Source organism: Felis catus, chromosome C2, assembly GCF_018350175.1.
Source record: "Felis catus isolate Fca126 chromosome C2, F.catus_Fca126_mat1.0, whole genome shotgun sequence".
Lineage (NCBI taxonomy): Eukaryota > Metazoa > Chordata > Mammalia > Carnivora > Felidae > Felis > Felis catus.
In genome coordinates, this window is record NC_058376.1 from 60,602,542 (window position 1) to 60,620,654 (window position 18,113).

Here is an 18,113-nt window from a genome sequence, read left to right on the forward strand (position 1 = left end):
ACAGTCCTACTTACCTCACTGTGCTAGTGTTGACATAAATACATATGAAATCACTTTGCAGACCACCAAGGGTGGTGTGGGAATACTCTCATGGTATTCTTATTGCAAGACTATCCTTTCCCCCGACCCCCAATTAAATGGTTCCATACGCATTTTTGAACTCTGGGGTCAATTTAAAAAATAGTTTTCTCTTTCTTTGTTCTCGGCCTGTTGGCGGAAACCCTTCTTTCTCCTGTTTACTGCTTTGGTTTGCTGTTGGCTTAGAAACCGAATGTTCAAGCCTGTTAAAAAGATTAAGGTAAGCACAAATACTGTTACTAAATGTAATACTACTACTACTAAATGTAGTAACATCCACGGGCCTGTGACATCTCTTTGGATGAACAGACCCTTGTTTTTGTTGGTGCTGTTTGTTCTCAGCTCTGCTCTTGACAGGTGAGATGAAATGCATTAGGGTGTTTCCATCTGCCCCACCTCATTACTGATTGCCTAATGGAGGCACCCACCTCGGAGAAAAAAGTCCTTCTATGTACTCTTCCATAACCCAGCCCAAGGCCCCAAGCCTTTGAAACTCTCTAGTGTAACTGTTCAATATCTGGATTATGTATCGGGATAGAAAATCTATTTCTTAAAATTGAGTTGACTTCCAATTAAAATATGTGCCTTGACTGTGTTTCCGTTTTCCCCATTATGAAACAGAAGAGGTTTGAGGTGTCATAGTAATAATGGCAATGAAAACAATCACCATGTATTCAGTGCTTTATATGTGTCAGGCTCAGTGTTAGTGCTTTATGTTCATGATCTGTTTTACAAAACTTGATCTCATCAGAAGCCTTTTCTCATTGTGTTTGTAAGTGTAAAAGGATATGTTTTGAAGCACAGGACAGTGAGGAATGGTTGTTTCGTTCAGGAATCACTCTACCAATTTCTTAACAATGTCATTGGTCTTTGAACTCTTTTTTCCTTAGTTATTCACAAATGTTTTGGCCTAGCTCCTTCTCCTCTCGACTCTTCTCTGATTTCTTTCCCTACATTCTCACTGATGGGACAGGATAGGTTCATAGGATCACAGGGTTAGAAGGGAAGAAGTTCACTTCTGGACAAATGGGGGACTTTAGGGAAGCCTCATTCCTAAAAGAAGACTTCAGTCTGTGCATGGTGTTTATGTAGGTACATTCTTTTGAAATGAGAGATTCCCAAAGAGAGACAGCCGTGTGTGTTATTTTTAGTTGGAACATTTCTGTCAGCTGTAAACATGCTTGAACTCAAGCTGGTCTTTGCCATCCTTGTGCTTTGAGTATGTACACTTTCTAGAGGCTACGATAGGCTGGCCAACCATCTTTTAAAACATATCCACCTATCACCTTTGATGGGAAGCTTGCCTTCTTAAGTTCCAGATGGTATTGTGGCTACTGAAACTTTATGTTTAAAATGCTCTTGCTATTTGAAACTTTCACCTTCTTACAGTGTGTTTTTCCTCTAGGCAAGGTCACTCATGAAGGCTTTTTGCTTTCACAACCTTCTAATCTGACTATAAATTGATTCTTCACAGTTGTTATCTTTCCCTCCATAGCATACATCTGTATGTTGTTTGTATGCATGTAGTGTTGGTTCAGCTGTTAATTATCTGTGTGACCCTGGGCTTTCTAAATCTCCCTGGGTTCGTTTCCCCTTCTGAAAGCAAGGAGCTGGACCAAGCACTTGCCATGGCCCTTTGCAGATTTAGTGGCCTTCTGCCCACCCTGACCCACAACCCCTGAGGACTCTAGTCCAGGCCTTGTCAGCACATGACCTGAGGGCAACCTGCTTCAATCACTCACTGCATTAGCAGTCCCACATTTTAAATAGGACAAAGTATTCTGTTCCCTTCCCTGCCACAGAAAATGGTATGATAGTTAATGAGGAAAAATGTTTGTAAAGCACTTGGGAGCTCCTTAAAGGAAAGCGCTCTCTATAATTATTAAGGTGCTGTGTTGGTAGAGCATAGGTATTTCAAGAACTGTCGTACTAAATTGGGCATATTTTCAGATTAATCAGGTGTCCAGAACTTTCATTTATATATGTGCGAATTTGAGACACTATCACTCAGTAGAAATGTTAATATTTTTCTTTCTTGTTATTTTTCTGTCTGTTGCATATAGGGACCCCGAAAGGGCTTTCAACATTATACATGAAATGGATGTGGTCTGCTAATTGTTGCTTTCAGTGTGGAGAAATGAAGAGTTAAGATGAGTGGAAGTGGATGGCTCTTCAGGACTGAGACTATAGTCAGGAATGGCAAGCCCAATCATTGTGTTAGAAAGAGACACAACATCCAAAGCAGACACTAGAATTATAACATAAGGGAGAAGCTCATATAAGCCCCTTCACTTTAAAATGTTCCATTTTGGGCTATACCGATGTGGGAGTCAGATATGAATTCCATTTCCTTGGCTGAGTGACTTGGGTATGTTACTTAACCTCTATAAGCCTCAGTTTCCTTATCTGTAACTTGAGAGTAATACAATAAGACCTGTCTTGTGAAGGTATTTTGAAAACTAAAGAGATAAAGCACTTAGCACAGAGTATGTGATCATTTTAAGAAAAAAAAAAGTCAACTGTTCTTTTTAGTAGAAAGAAACTGATGATAAATGAAACCAACTGAGAAATAGTTTGCATTGCATGGGGAAGCCAACTCAGGATAAGAAAATTTTTTTTTCTGATAATCAATAAAGCAAGTGATTATACTGCAGCTATGTAATTCAGAGTTAAGGGTATAGTCCGCTCTCGGTTACATATGCTAATGACAGAAGCAGTATCATGAATAAAATGTCAGCAGACAGCGCTGACAGAGGGTTTCTGAGCAAGCGACAACTGAGTTCTGGAGGCCAAGAAACTATACGCAAGTGAAGAAACCAAAAGGGCGGCAGTGTCCTTTACAATTCCAACAGTGTGGGGGGAGCGGTGAGCGTATATACTCCTCCAGTTTTTGATGTCTGTTCTCTAAAGAGCCTCTTTTAAACTCCTTCTCATGGACCAGCACTGATGCTCTACCATGAATGACAAGTGAGGGAAGAAAGAAAAAAAAAAAAGAAAGAAAAGAAAGGAAGAGAGATACTGTTAGGTTAGTAGATACAGAGGGTCTGCCCAAAGTTTAAGTAAAAGATATCCTACTGGGCTGAGACACCCCAATTCTGAATAGTGACTTCTGTATTGGGGGCTCAGCAAGAACCCACTTATTCTGCTGATTCTTTCTCACTCTAACCAGGCTTCTCCAGGCTTGCAGAAAGTACAGTGAATGCTATCACCGGGATGTTTTCAGAGGCACTGTTCCCACCTGTCTCTACCATACTCTTGGCATCTCCATCATCTACTTTAACACGACGCCCTCTTTTTTAGGTGAGTATGGTGAGGGGTCAGAAAACCAAAACTGGGAGCTTGGCGAGAGGGTAGGTAGCAGGGAAGGAAAAGGAGAGTAGGGGTCAGGGAAAGTGGTCACTTGCAAGGAAGGAGTCCTGGAATACAGAACATCAAGGTCAGAACAGAAAGTGGGAAAGGTTCAGTGGGCAAGAATGGAAGGGTGCTCAGACAGAGTCACAAAGAGCTTTCATTGGCTGGAAAGTCTGCTTTCCACCAGAGAAGTCTAGCTGAAGGAAGGCCTACACACCTGAGATATGGTTGGTGTCCTTTGTCTCCACTTCTGAGGGTGCGATCCTGGTACCAGCTTGAACTGTGAGGCTGCCGGGGGGGGGGGGCGGGGACTGTTTACTGCGGACACATTGCATTCAGAGAACATCTGTGGCTTCAGTGACAGGTAACATATTTTGGTGTTGGCAGAATTTTGAAGATCTCAGGGAACTTCATCCATGTTACTTAACTTTTCTTACAACTTTATGAGCAGGTAGATACTAACATCCCCAGAAGATGGTATTTCCATTAGAGAGGTAATGTCCTGAGGGTCACCCAACAAGTCAGTAACAGATGAGAGGATGATTTCAGCCTAGCCAGATTATCACTTCCTCCTCCTGTTAACGATTTCCTGCCCTCTGGATTATGCTGCAAAATGTATGATATTACTGTAACATATATCTTCTTTTTTTTATAAGTTTATTTATTTTGAGAGAGAGAGAGAGAGAATGAGTGGGGGAGAGGCAGAGAGAGAGAAAGAGAGAATCCTAAGCATGCTCCATACTGTCAGCACGTAGCTGGATTTGGGGCTTGAACTCACGAACCATGAGATCATGACCTGAGCCCAAATCGAGTTGGATACTTAACCAACTGAGCCACCCAGGCGCCCCTAACATATGTTCTTAAATGGCTTTGGTAATTTTATGGTGTTTGTGGTTAAGTGCTTTCACAGAAATTATGCTATTTGATTCTTAGAGCAACCATGTAAAGCAAGTATTATTAAGATCCATATATTTTGTGGCAAAAAAACCTAAGGCTCAGATTGATCGCAGAACTTCTATAAGGTGAAGTTTACCACTCTCAGAGAGTGGTAAAACCAAGGCTTTCTTATTTCAAATCTTATACTTGTTCATTTCTTCACTGGCTTGATATAATTAATAGCCCAAATTCTGTGTGAGGATTATCACATTATTACCTTGATCTCAGCATTTTTACACTATTTCTGACATGTTATGTTACTAAATTCCTATATCCATTTACATCAAATTCCTGGCAGAAATAGCTGAGCTTCTCAAAGTAACAAACAAAATTATCATATATGCAGAGGACACTAACAGACTAAAAAACGGTCACCAATAAATGGGCTGTTGATAGTATGATTCAGAAAAAGCCCAAACATCTACCATTTGTTAGTGAAGAAAACACAAGTAGAAATGCAGATACAATAAATTCTTCAGAAAATAAAAAAAGAAAAAGAAGGAAAGAAAAAGAAATTTAAGTCTTGCTAGAAAATAATGCATTTATGTATAAGTCCCTTGAATTAAATTCTCTGGGAAAACATGCCCACATTTCTGAACATTCATTCACTTACTTACTCAAAAAGTATTTGTTAAGCTGCTACATATGCTAGCTTGTATTCATATATAGAATTTAAAGCAAAGAGTCCTAAGATTGGGTCTTAAAAGAAAGTTCCACCTGGATAGTATTGCGAGATAAAATACATGACACCCAGTGAAATCTGACTTTCAGAAAAGAAATGAATAATATTTTAGTCTAAGTATGTCACAAATACTGCATGGGACATACTTAGGCTAAAAATACACTTGTTGTTTATCCAAAATTCAAATTTAACTGGACATCCTGTATTTGTGTTTGCTAAATTTGGCAAACCTATACCTGCTGGTAAATAAATACTTCAAATGCCATCCTGGTCATTCAGTTCATTCACTGATCAAACATTTATTGAATGTATATTATGTGTAAGGTATTATGCTGGGTATATTGAAGTATAAGGTATATAAATATCTTTATCTATCTATCTATCTATCTATCTACCCACCTACCTACCTATCAACCATTTCTGGCTCACAGAGTTCACATTATAATAGGAAGGTGCAGAGACAACCCCATAATAATAATACAAGTCAGTATTTTAAGTGCCAGGAGGCGTACATCTGCCATGGTCCTTGTGCAGTTTGAGAGACTTAGCTCACCTCTCATACATGAGATATTTGCCTCCGTAATATAACTTAGCCACTATAAAAATCAAGCTGTTATTTTCAACTGGTTTAGTTGTTGCAAATGCATAGGTTCTTATGAGTGGAATTTTAGGGAACAATGTTACATAACAAAAGCAACCTGATGCCATCCTCGTCATCACCCAGCCTTCTAGGGAAATGATTCCTAGCTTAATATGAATCAGGGCTCACTGAAACACAGATTACTGGGCTCCATCACAGTGTTTCTGATTCAGGTCTGGATGAGCCCGAGATTATGTATGCTGCTGCTATGGGGATCACACTGTGAGAACCACTGCTATTGGGTTATTTTTGCATTTTCCCTATTGCTTGACTTCCATATACACACTGACACCAAGTCTTATCTTTCTGTGTCCTCTGTCCTTGCCTTCTTATTCTTTTGACTTTTGTTTTGTCTCTTGAGGGGAGGGGACATAGAAGAGCCCTGCTTTGCTCCATGACAGGACGGTTTGTGTTTTTGGTTTTTTTCTCTGACTCTCTTATTTTCAAATACCTCCTTAACTCTTGGTTTCCTTTCTCACAACTTTTATGAGGCTGTAGTAAAGTGAACTGGAGAAACTCTGAGGAGAAACTCTGAGGAGAAACTCTGAGAAGAAACTCTGTGGTTTGTTTGGGAGTGGATAGAATGGTTAGGTGAGGGGTTTTCTTTTACTCTTAAAAAAATCATTAAAGAATGAAAAAAAATGCTGATGTTATGAAGGAAGTTCAGGGGAAATCCAAGGAGCACCACATTGCTTCAGCATTTGAATTCCATAGAGGATGGAAACCTGTTAAGAGCTTATTATTCAGAGATGTGAGACAGAGCAAAGAATCTCAGTGTCTCTTGGGTGGAGGGGGCTAAGATAATAATGATGATGGGTTTTTTTTTTTTAAACATTAGCTAGTACTTTACCTTCTATGACAAGCTCTTAAATGTAGCATACCTTTACAGCTACTCAAAAGACAAGAAAATTATAATTTCCATTATAAACTCAAAGAATCTGAGGGTTATAAAATTAAGTGACTTGCTTATGGCCACACAGACAATTAAAGGAACCAAAACTGAACCCAAATAATATAATTCTAGTATAACTGTCTTTCACTTATGTCCCACTCTAAATTTTAGTGGTTCCCTGGTTCCCTGGTTCCCTAAAGTAGAGCTTAGCTCCAAAGTCAATACAATGGACTACTGATTTGTTTCAAACACTTCCCTTCAATGAATATGTGGATCATTAACCCAGAGCCCCACAGAATTTTATTTGGAATCCTGATTTCAGAATAGATTCTCTGCAGTTGTCCAAAATAAGTACTATTAACATTAAACTTTTGAGTAACTGAAATGCAAAGCCAGGTACCCTGAATAATAGCTGTGATGCAGAGATCTCAAATATCTTTCCTTTTAATTCTATCAAGCTGCTCTTTCTCAGTAAGATTCTTTTAGATTAGATTGTAGAGATTATATAAGATTATATTAGATTATACAGATTATATTAGATTATATAAGAATACTGAAATCATCCGTACTTTTCCAAGTATTCCTAGTACTTTCTAGAATCTTTTTAGAGCAACATTTGGACTTTTTTGCTCTGGATTTTTATCATTTCCACTGGGCTCCTGTGAAGCTGGGAGGCCCCATTTTTTTTTTTTTTTTTATGTTTTCCCAAGAAACTGGAGAGAACTTTGTTTTGAAATGGAGGGCGCAGTGAATCCAGGTCCTGAATTACTTCCATATGTTCAGGCTGTCATGCCTTTTGAAAAATCTAGACCAATTGTTCTTTGACTTTGTTAGGTTATGGATTCGTTCCGTTAGACAAAGGTCTTGATAGACAGATGGCCCTTCCAAACTGCCACTGACAAATAATTCAGGGTGAATGGGAAAAATTTTGCTTCTTTTGAATGAGGTGCTCAAGCGATATCTGTGTATTATTAATTGTTCCCAGACGTAGCCATGTCATACACACCAATACAAAACCTTCATAACTTACTGAGGACCTTCATAGTTTACTAGGTTATCTAAAGGCTAAAGGTTTGAGAATAATTTAGATTTAGATTTATGAAATGACTTTACTTGTAGGTTTTGTATCTATGATGTCTAAGAGTACAAACCCATTGCTGGTTTTCTCGTGGGCAAATCTAGTTATTTGGGTTAACCACAGAATCCTTTAGTGAATACACTGGATAAATGCGTTTATATAGCAAAAAGACGATTTTTGATAGTGCACTGAAAATTTTATGTTCCAAGTTTAAAGTCTTATTTCAATATGTGATCTAATAGAATTTGTGAATTTTATATCTGCTGGGTCTACTGGAAGGGATGCACATTGGGGGAGGGGGGGGGTGGTAATAGAAATGTATGGATCCAAGACAAGCAAACTAAACTTTGGATACACTTCCACAAATGGTCTCTTTTTCCTCCTTAATCTTTAATTTGATGGTTTATGTGACAACTATTCAGGAAAAGAAAGGGAAAAAAATTTTGAGAGCACTTTTGTAAGCCATAAAGTGCCACATAAATAAAAATATTACTGCTTGATCCATTTACCAAATAATGATGATACCCATACCACATGGAAAACTACCCCTGATTGATCTCAGGTGATTACTGAATTCACATTTACCCCAAATAAACATAGTGACTTACCTACCTGATTTCCTGCTAAATTCAGTAGTGAGTTACCATGTTTATTTGGAGGTGTGAAAATTGTCATCTTTAAGAACAACTGATTCACATAAAGGCACATGCATAGATTTACATAATGTCTTGCCTTAAGCTGACGGTTAAGAAGGCAAAGTTCATTGTAAGTAATGTTCGGTTTTAGTTGTTCACTTCCAGGTTGGGTACCTTATCTCAGTGTTTGTTTTCCTTCCCTTCTATTTCCTAACTTAAGTTTATGTGCCTTATGTCCTATCCCCTAGATGCCTGCTAGCTTATCTGAGAAACAAAGTTGCTTTGAGGAACTAATTTATTTTCATGTATTATAATTCTAGTATATAATTTTTTCTGGTAACTTTTTTGTTTTTTAACAGGGTGTTCTGGAACCAGAGGTATACCAGAAGAATGACTCTTATGATAAGAATTTCAAATATGGTGATCACCATTGGGGTAGGTATTTTCAGGTACAAGAGAATCTATGTGACATCATATCACATATATGTCACTTAATATGGGGGAGCATCTGTGGAATTCTCACTGTGTCTGTTCTCTTACAGAGCTGGAAAAGGGCAGCTGGGCTGGGCAAAGGGCTAGGAGGGCAGGAGATCTTAGCTCTAGAATCACAGAATCCAGGGATGAAACACCATCTCACCCAATTACTCACCTAATGATTGGGTCCCCCCTACAACATCCCTTTGAAATGATCATCCATTCTCTCCTTGAACACCTCTAATTATAGACACTCAGTCCCTTTGGGGGCTGCCTATCCCATCTTAGAGCAGCTCAGACCATTAACAACCCTTTTATTTAGTTGAAAGAATCTCCTTTATAACTTCCAATCATTGGTCCAGTTCTACCTTTTGGAGCCAAACAGAATAAGCTTAATGTCTCTTTCCTCCCAACCATTTAAATAAAGCTAGCAATACTAATGTTAGCTACCGTTTATAGAGTGCTGATTATGGGCCGGGAATTGTTTTAAGAGCTTCATGTATTAATTCATTTAATCCTGAAAATAACACTGTAAGAAAGATGTATTACTATTATCCTGTTTATATAGACAAGGAAACAAGTATAGAAAGATTAAGCAACTTTCCCAAAGTGACAACGTTTAGTAGTGCCTAAGTCTAATTTCAAACCCAGGCAATGTGGATCCAGAGTTCCAGCTTAACTACTACATTATGCTGCCCTTGAAGGTCAAATACTTGGATGTGGCTTCTATGATGCCCTGAGTCTTTCCTGCAGGTTGAACAGCCCTAGGACCTTCAACTATGATATGCCATGGCTTTGCCTTCCTTCGTCATCCTAATTATACTCCTCTGAATGGGCCCAATCAGTTTATTGTCCTTTTAAAAGGTAGTGCCCAGACTAATCTGTGGTCTCTAGGTGTTGAAAATAGAGAATAAGCAGTAGAAAATAGAGTGAGTCTATCATTTCTCTTCATTTCAGGGACCACAAATGCAGCATAAGCTTGCATCAGCCTTGTTGTGGTCTCTTCAAGCTGATGATTCATACAGAACTTACTACAGACTAAATCTTTCATTCCTATTCTGCGTATATGACTTTAGTCATATATGACTTTAGCCTATGACCACCGCACTGCTGTGGAAGGAGTGCTCACGGTAAAATGAAGTGACTAGAGTATATAATTTCCAAGGACTTTTCCAGTTCTAACCACCTAGGATCAAACAATGTATTACAAAGTCCGATGCATTTAAAGGATATTGTGCCTCCAAATTCTTCATCAGACTTTTTTCCCATTTGCCCTTCTACATAAAGGGTTTCTGTGATTTTGTATTTGGTGGCACAATGCTTCATTCCTATGACGGGGGCACCCTTGGGGCTTCTAGAAGATGGCTCCTTCTAATCGGAAAGATGACTCCAAGACTTGCCTTCCACTGCTGTCCTGCCCCTCCCTTCCTACAGCCCCCCTGACACCCACAGCCCACTTCCAGGTCTCCAGGAGAGCCTACACTCACCTGTGTGTACGAACATGTGCTTGACGTAGTTCTGTTTGGCGGTGAAAGTCTTGTTGCAGAGAGTGCACTCATAAGGCTTTTTTTCGCCCTGCCCACTGGCTGTGCTGTGGCCTGCGGATGGGGCCAGGGGCTGTGGCGCTGGCAGCTGTGCAGTAAAGGTCGACAGGCCGGGCTGGGACACTGTCACAAACTGGGTCTGCTGGCCTGCCAGGGGCTGTGGCAGGCTGAAGAGGAAAGGCTTGGGGCCACTGCCCGCGGGCTGGGTAGTGAAGAGGGCCGGCAGGTAGGTGTTGCCGGCTGTGCCAATGACCTGTGTGTTGCTGGTCAAGGTCAGAGGCATCCTCAAGTTGCTGGTGAGGGTTTCTGTCTGGCGTAAGTAGAGCTGGGTACTTGGCAATGGCTGCCCAATGGACGTGTTGACCGAAGGCTGCTGCAGGACGCTCTTGTCGGAGCTGTTGCTGACAGTGATGACCGTGTTGTCCATCTCTACCTCGTTGCTTCTCTCCGGGGAGGAGGCACCTGTTTCTAGCTGGTGCGGCTGCGGGCCGCCCTCGGCAGGAGCTTCCGTGGCCTGTTCGGCTTGGGCAGGTTCGGCCTGGCCATCCCGCGCTGCCCCCGGCCCGAACTGCTGCTCCACAGAGTCAGGCTCGGTGCCTATGGAGGAACTGACGCCCGAGTCGAAGCTCTCGCCCTTGGGCTCACTCTCGGTGCCCTCCGCCTGGTCGGTGTCTTCCGTGCACTCCTCGGATTCGTTGCGCTCCAGGATCTGCACCCTTTGCTGCCCATAGTAGTCGTAATCGTCCTCCATCTCCTGTTTAATGTGGATGTTGCCCACCAGGGTCTGGATACGCACCGGCCGGGGCTGCTTGCGGCAGTGCGTGGTCTCGGGGGTGGTGGACAGGTAGCGCTCCATCTGCTGTGAGCGCTCATGGATGCGCGTGATCCAGCTGGGGTCTTCCATGTGGTGGTCACGGGGCAGGCCGAGTGCAGTCTCATGGTGGCTGACCACCGCACCGCTGTAGAAGGAGCGCTCACCGCTGCCGTTCTGCATGGAGCATGCGTAGAGTGCCGAGTAGATCCTGTCCACGCTGTGCTGCGGGTGGCTCTGCAGGTAGCCCGACTCAGTGTCGCTGCTCTGGCCCGATGTGCCTGACTCGGGAGTGCCCCGTGGCGTGTCCTGGCCGGAGTCCTGGATCCCCGGGAACACATCGCCCACGTTCTGCGACACGATGCGCGTGCACTCATCGATGACTGTTTTGATCTGCAGGATGCTGGCGGCCGTGAGGATCTGTAGGGCTTCCGACTGCGAGACGCGCAGCACGCCGCTGTACATGAAGTCAATGAGCTTTTGCACCGACTGCACCGACACCACGGATGGGATCTCGATGTCGCTGTAGCCCAACAGCAGCTTGTCCTGGAAGAAGGGGCTGCCGGCTGCCAGCACGCAGCGGTGCGCGCGCAGCATGCTCCCGTGGATGCGCACCGTCACGTCACAGAAGTGGCCACGGTTGCGCTGCTCGTTGAGGGTCTCGAGCACGGAATTGCTGAAGTTGTGAAGGTTGATGCTGTGAATGCGCTCGGTCATCCCCTTGCAACTGATGTCACCTGCACGGTGGGTGGCAAGACAGACACAAGACAGGGCGTGTGGGTCAGGGCTAACTGACTTCATTCCTAACACCCATGTCTTAGGTGGGTAATGCCCATGGCTCCTGGAAACAGCCCCAACCCCCCCACCTTGCAGACACAAGCAGGCTCTGTGGCGAGTTGGACATGCTTTGCACAGCAGGCTGAGGTATGATGGCCTACAGGAACAATGCCTTTCTTCCATTTGGCCCCAACAATGCCCCAGCTATTTTGGGTACTGAATCCCTGTCAATGCCCTAGAGCTTCAGCCAGGGTTGTCGAAGTAGAGCAGCCAAATAAACAGATGGGTCATTTGCCTGCTCTTACTACAACTTCAGCAAATAAGACCTGAAAAACAAATGGAAGATTGGTTCTCATGGAACTGTCTACTTCCACTTTAGACAGGTCTAAGACGAGGTCCTTCGGGAAAGCTTACATTTTTCCCAGTTTTTCAAGGTTCTTGATTTTATTCATAGACAGCAATCATATTCATTGTTAAAAAATAAACTCCCTTCCTACTCATTTATATGTATATTTCCAAACCCACACCATGTATGCAAAAACTCTTGGAAAATTCAATCCAGACTAAGACATCCACCAAACAGCTGCTGCCATGTTTGCCAGTTGAGGGACAGGTGATGGAATGCGATCTGCTGGTTGAAGGGGCGCTCACCCACTGTTTTCCGTATGTACACATTCTTCTTGTCATCTCTGACAATCTGAGAACTTTCTAACTTGGTTGTATGTGATATGGATGGTTTCCTGAATTTCCTGAAACTTAATGTAGAAGGAGTGCTAAAAAGGTCAGAGATGGCAGCACTGACATGGCAGACTGTAGTATACTAGGTGCTCATATTTAGTGTTCAAACTGGGCACTTGTGAGAGTGCAAGGGAGCACTGTTAATAATTAGGTGAGGACAGCAGGAGTAAAGCAAGAATGGGATGTGTGATCACCCAAGCCAATAGAGTGCTGTATGTACTTGCTACAGCTCCCCGTGGGAAGGCAATAGTGTACTATGGGGAGGCTGTGGATAGCCTGACCCATTGCTTATTCCCCACGTTCTGCAGACAAGGGATAATGTCGGTAACATCTGGATCACAGATTGAGAAATAAAATGGATGGCTGTAACACTAAGTCTTAGGGCTTTCCTATTTTTCTACCTCACTTCTCAAATGGCTCCAAAGAATCCTTTTCTCTGAACCATCCTTCATTTCTATTCCCTATTCCTGCCTTCATAACTGAACAATCAGCTTGAGAGGCCAAGTGAGTAGGCTTTTACCACCCAGGTGGCTCAAGCACGGATTGTTGGCCTGTGACCCGGATCTCTGTGTCTTGTGAGAAGTAACCCCCAGAGGTAATGACCTGCGGATGGGAGGAATGCCCACCTCCTTTGGTTCTTTCTCGTCCACCTTAGGAGAGAGGACCGGTTCAGGAAAGTCTGAGCTCAACCAGCTCTACCTTGCTTCACTCGATCTCCTCCTCATGCTATTTGAGCTCAGTTGGTGTGACCACATCCTTTTACATACTCATTTATTTCCTTTGTTTCCATCTTTATATTTTGTCAGCCTCACATATATCCAGTTAACTTAATAAATGCCTAGAGACTCTATGTTCACTTTCAGTGATATGATTTGCATTGGTTTTTACGTAAGAGAATTCCTTCTTGTTCTGGCTTCCATTTGGTCTATTATGTGCCTAAAATACTGTATTGGGCTACAGTTTCTATTTTTTTCACTGTTGTAAAACAAATGGTCTTTGCCAGATTCAAGAATCATGGTGAACCCTCTATAACCGTGCTAATACAAAATAGAGCCCTAGGGGAAGGCCCCAATAACCCAGGAAGAAATGTTCAGGAAATCAGTCAGCAGACCAAATTCTAAGACCTTGCTGAGTCCTCCATGCACATAGAGCATGATAACGACAAAGCATTTATTTTTTAAAAGCTTACCACTTATTACCATATCATTTCACTGAATCGTCACAGCAACCCCTATCACATAGGTAGTATTATTATCCTCATTTTTCAAATGGGAAAACTGAGGCCAGAGAAATCAAGAAAATCACTCAAGGCCACTTAGGCAATTGGTGAAAGAGTGGCATTTGAACCCAGGTGGTCTGGCCCTAGAATTCACATTCTTACCTGCTTCATTGCATTTGCATGCTTTGCCCCAAATGAAGTCTGGCCCTTAGGTGTCCATGGGTCCACTGTAAAGCCGCATGAAAAGGTTTGTCCAATGTGTCCTTCAGTTACTTCTATATCTACCCATAAATTAGCACGGTGTTCATGTTTCTAGGCCTTGGGACTTCAACATGATTTCAGTAATCTAACTTAAAGACATCTTTAAGTTGCACTAAAATGTAGTAAGACTACACTAAAATGTAGTAAGGCTTTTCTTTGTTTTAATATATATATATATATATTTTTAAAAATTTTTTTTTCAACGTTTATTTATTTTTGGGACAGAGAGAGACAGAGCATGAACGGGGGAGGGGCAGAGAGAGAGGGAGACACAGAATCAGAAACAGGCTCCAGGCTCCGAGCCATCAGCCCAGAGCCTGACGCGGGGCTCGAACTCACGGACCGCGAGATCGTGACCTGGCTGAAGTCGGACGCTTAACCGACTGCGCCACCCAGGCACCCCTGTTTTAATATATTTTTTCAATGTTTATTTTTGAGAGGGGGGGCAGGGAGAGGGGACAGAGGATCTCAAGCGGGCTCCGTGCTGACAGCAGCGAGATCCACAAGATCCTGGCCTGATCTGAAGTCGGATGCTCAACTGACTGAGCCACCCAGGTGCCCCAAAATGTAGAGTTTTCTACATATAATTTTACTATCACTAAGGTCTTTTTTTATTTAAGTTAACAGTGAGCACTAAAACTGGCCGAGTCTCTGATAAAATCACCATCTCTAAGTAGGATGGATTTATTAGATAACTTTTTCCCACACAGGTGAAAATACTCTTTTTTTTTTTTTTAACGTTTATTTATTTTTGAGACAGGGAGAGAAAGAGCATGAACGGGGGAGGGGCAGAGAGAGAGGGAGACACAGAATCTGAAACAGGCTCCAGGCTCTGAGCTGTCAGCACAGAGCCCAACGCAGGGCTCAAACTCACGCACCACGAGATCATGACCTGAGCCGAAGTCGGACGCTTAACCAACTGAGCCACCCAGGCGCCCCAGGTGAAAATACTCTTTAAACACACATTTGCTCATAGCACCAGTCACAGACATATCACTAGATTTGCCATTTATGATGAAGAGGTGTCTTCCTTCTGATTAATTCTGGAAAGAAACTCTACCACAAGTATCATAATAATATCATGTAGCATTTCACAATGGACAAAACTCTTTCACATATAATATCTTAGTATTTTCTTAAAACCATCCTATATGTTTTCAGGACAAGTCCTATTACTACTATTTGATGTACAAATAAGTTGAGGCTATCAAAGTGTTTAAATGACTTAGCCTAGGTTTTACACAGCTAGTGAGAGGCAGGGTTAGGATTAGAACCCACACCCTTGATGTTCTTCCCACTGCATACCACTGGATCTCTGAAGAATGAAAACTGGATCGCCTAAAGATCTAAGGCCACCCTAATTCTCAAGACATAGAAGAAAAGATAAAAACACTGAGAGTGATGATGAAGGTTGCTTTACAGAGGGAAATGGTCAACACCAAAAGCTGTCATCACACTGCACACATTCACACACACAATCTCATGAGAAAAATTCCAACTGTTTGCTTGAGTGAACTGGTCGAGTCTATCCAAACAATCAGGTAACCCTATGGAGATAATCACAAAAAACCCATTACATGGTCTGAATTATGGTTTCTGCAGTAATGTCAACCAACTTCGTTAAAGACCACAGTGACAAACTCCAACCTGCACACATGTACAACCTGACCTGACGAGCCTAGTTGGATTTTTATAGACACAATTTTTAAACATCTCCCTGAGTGCACTGGTCCCACACTGCAGTAAGCAGCCATGAAAGGCTGAATGGGCTTTGCTGATACGGGTACAGATGCTATGGGGGACCCTGCCTCTCCATTCAAGCGCGCCTGGTTCCTCCCGCACACAATGCTGAAGCAATTCTTTCCCAGGCTTTCTTTTATATTTAACACTAATACAGTGGGAAAAAGTTTCTGCCACAGCAAGGCAATGTCCAGGCTTTTGTGAAGCAGGCCTTTTCATCCAATGGGCATTAATGTATAGATTCCAACGGAATAAATCTGAAATAGTCTACTGTAGAAGATTTGTTCCCCATTGAAAACAAATCTTGATTAGATGGTTATTCAGGGACTGTATAGGAAGGAATGGTGTGAAAATGCTAACTCCATTCTTTCCTAGATTGGCACTGAATAGGCATTTGGGCTATTCAAAAACAAAACAAAACAAAACAAAACAAAAAACCACCAACCACCCTCTTAACTCTACAAAACCATACAACTTTCCAAAGATTATGTATATTTGGGGACGCCACCTCACCCCAAAAATACCCCACGATGGTGTGAACATAGAACTGCGGGGGTAAAATGAAGAGTTGATAAAAATGGTTCTCTATGTGTTTAAAAATAATAACCGACCTCCTTTCCACTAGAGTAAAAATATAGAGTCAGCCTGAGATGGCATTCACTAGAAACACACAAGGCATCCTACCACAGAAAGTGGTCATGTATTCTGAATGACTGTGTTCTGTGAGCGAGCACAATACGGATGGGGCTGAAGCGGGGCGAGCACCGAAGGGAAAATCGGCTTGTGGTGAAAGAGGTGATGGAGGGCCTGGCTCTGCCTTGTAGGAACCAGGCTCCTGACTGTCTCTTAAACTGCGGGTGTTCGGGGACAGGACTTAGCATGAGAATAAAAAGCTGCTTGTGCACAAGGGAAAATGAACAAGAAAGGAAACAGCAGGCAATACAATCTCCTTTAATTAGGTGTGAAATCCAGTCCTTTCTCAGCCCCGGATATATAAAATCAGACCAGTGCAAGGGTGAGGTGCTATAGAGGGAGATGGGAATTTGAAGTCTCTGTGATTTGGGAGGAAACACCAGCTCTCAAATTAAAACCAACATGAATTTCGGTCAAGTCAACACGTCTAAGTCAAATGGCAGGGCCGAAAAGCCCTTGAGCTTTCAATCTGGGCCAGCAGGCTCACATGAGGTAAGTGGGTCAGCTCACAAAATAGGGCTAGGGTGGCCAGGCCTCCACAGCCCAGGCTTTTATATCACACTCTTTGCCACCTCGCACCTTGATACTTTTACTGTGTTGAAGTTTCTCTTTTGTATATCAGGTGATTAGTGGTGATCGTAAGCTACCGTGTGTTGGTGCTACTGACCAAGTTGGTCATACTAGGAAAGACCGATTCTTCTCCTGAGAAAACAGGGATGCATGTGGTCACTCAGGTCCCTTCCTCCCCAATCTACATCTGTTGCCCCTGCCAGGGCCAAGACCTCGGATATTTGAGTTCACGTATGTGCCGGGGTGGGGAGGAGCTGCTGAGCCTGAGGAGGGCAGAGGTTGCTTCCTCACGGGCTTCACCATCCAAAGCAGACGGCCCAACACATTCTTTCTATCTCAGGGGCATCTTCACAATCTTTGTGAGACAGGGAAACTGAAGGACTCCGTAAAAACCTGCTTTTTGTTCCCTTTTCCACTTCTATTCTGCTAGGACCTGCATCTCTGCCCTACACATGCCTTAATGTATGTCCTCCTTTGTAAGGGACAAGGAGTTCATGATCTCTTTGGAGTCTTCCAGCACAGCAGATAACATCTAAGGACTGACCAGGCGAGGTCATCGTGTGCATATTCCAGACCACTGGCGCTAGACATCTCGACGCCAACACCCCCTGGCTCCAGGGAGTAAGTGGCTTATGATGGACACCTGGACTCTGTCCTTGTTCTGACCAGTTCCTGGATGACTGAGAGGACATGTGCACCAGATCACAATCGTCAATAAAAAATCCCCAGGCCCCAAGTGAAGATGAGACTCCCTCCTTTCCTTTCCGAGTCTCCCACACACTGGGTCTGTACCTGCACTCTCTTTCTACCTTCAATAAACTCTGCTTTCACCTCCTCCTGGCTCGCGTTTGATTTCTATCCTGCACGCAGCCAGGAACCCTCTTGGCTGGTCCTGTGGGATGGCCTCTGGGTCGTGGGACCCAGCCTGTCAACATCGTTTGGAGGGTGGCTGCGAGCACTGGAGAAATCACTTACCACTGGCTCCATACACCTA

At 43.0% G+C, this 18,113-nt stretch overlaps 1 protein-coding gene across 50 annotated transcripts in view; it reads right to left on the reverse strand.

Annotated features, from left to right (window-relative positions):
• Positions 1-18,113, reverse strand: part of ZBTB20 (zinc finger and BTB domain containing 20) — a 789,483-nt gene that overhangs the window by 25,538 nt on the left and 745,832 nt on the right. For all 50 annotated transcript variants that reach the window (XM_045036368.1, XM_045036369.1, XM_045036357.1 and 47 more), the window contains one exon: positions 10,254-11,858. In XM_045036368.1, the coding sequence (XP_044892303.1) occupies positions 10,254-11,858 (1,605 nt within the window). The remainder of the gene's footprint in view (positions 1-10,253; positions 11,859-18,113) is intronic.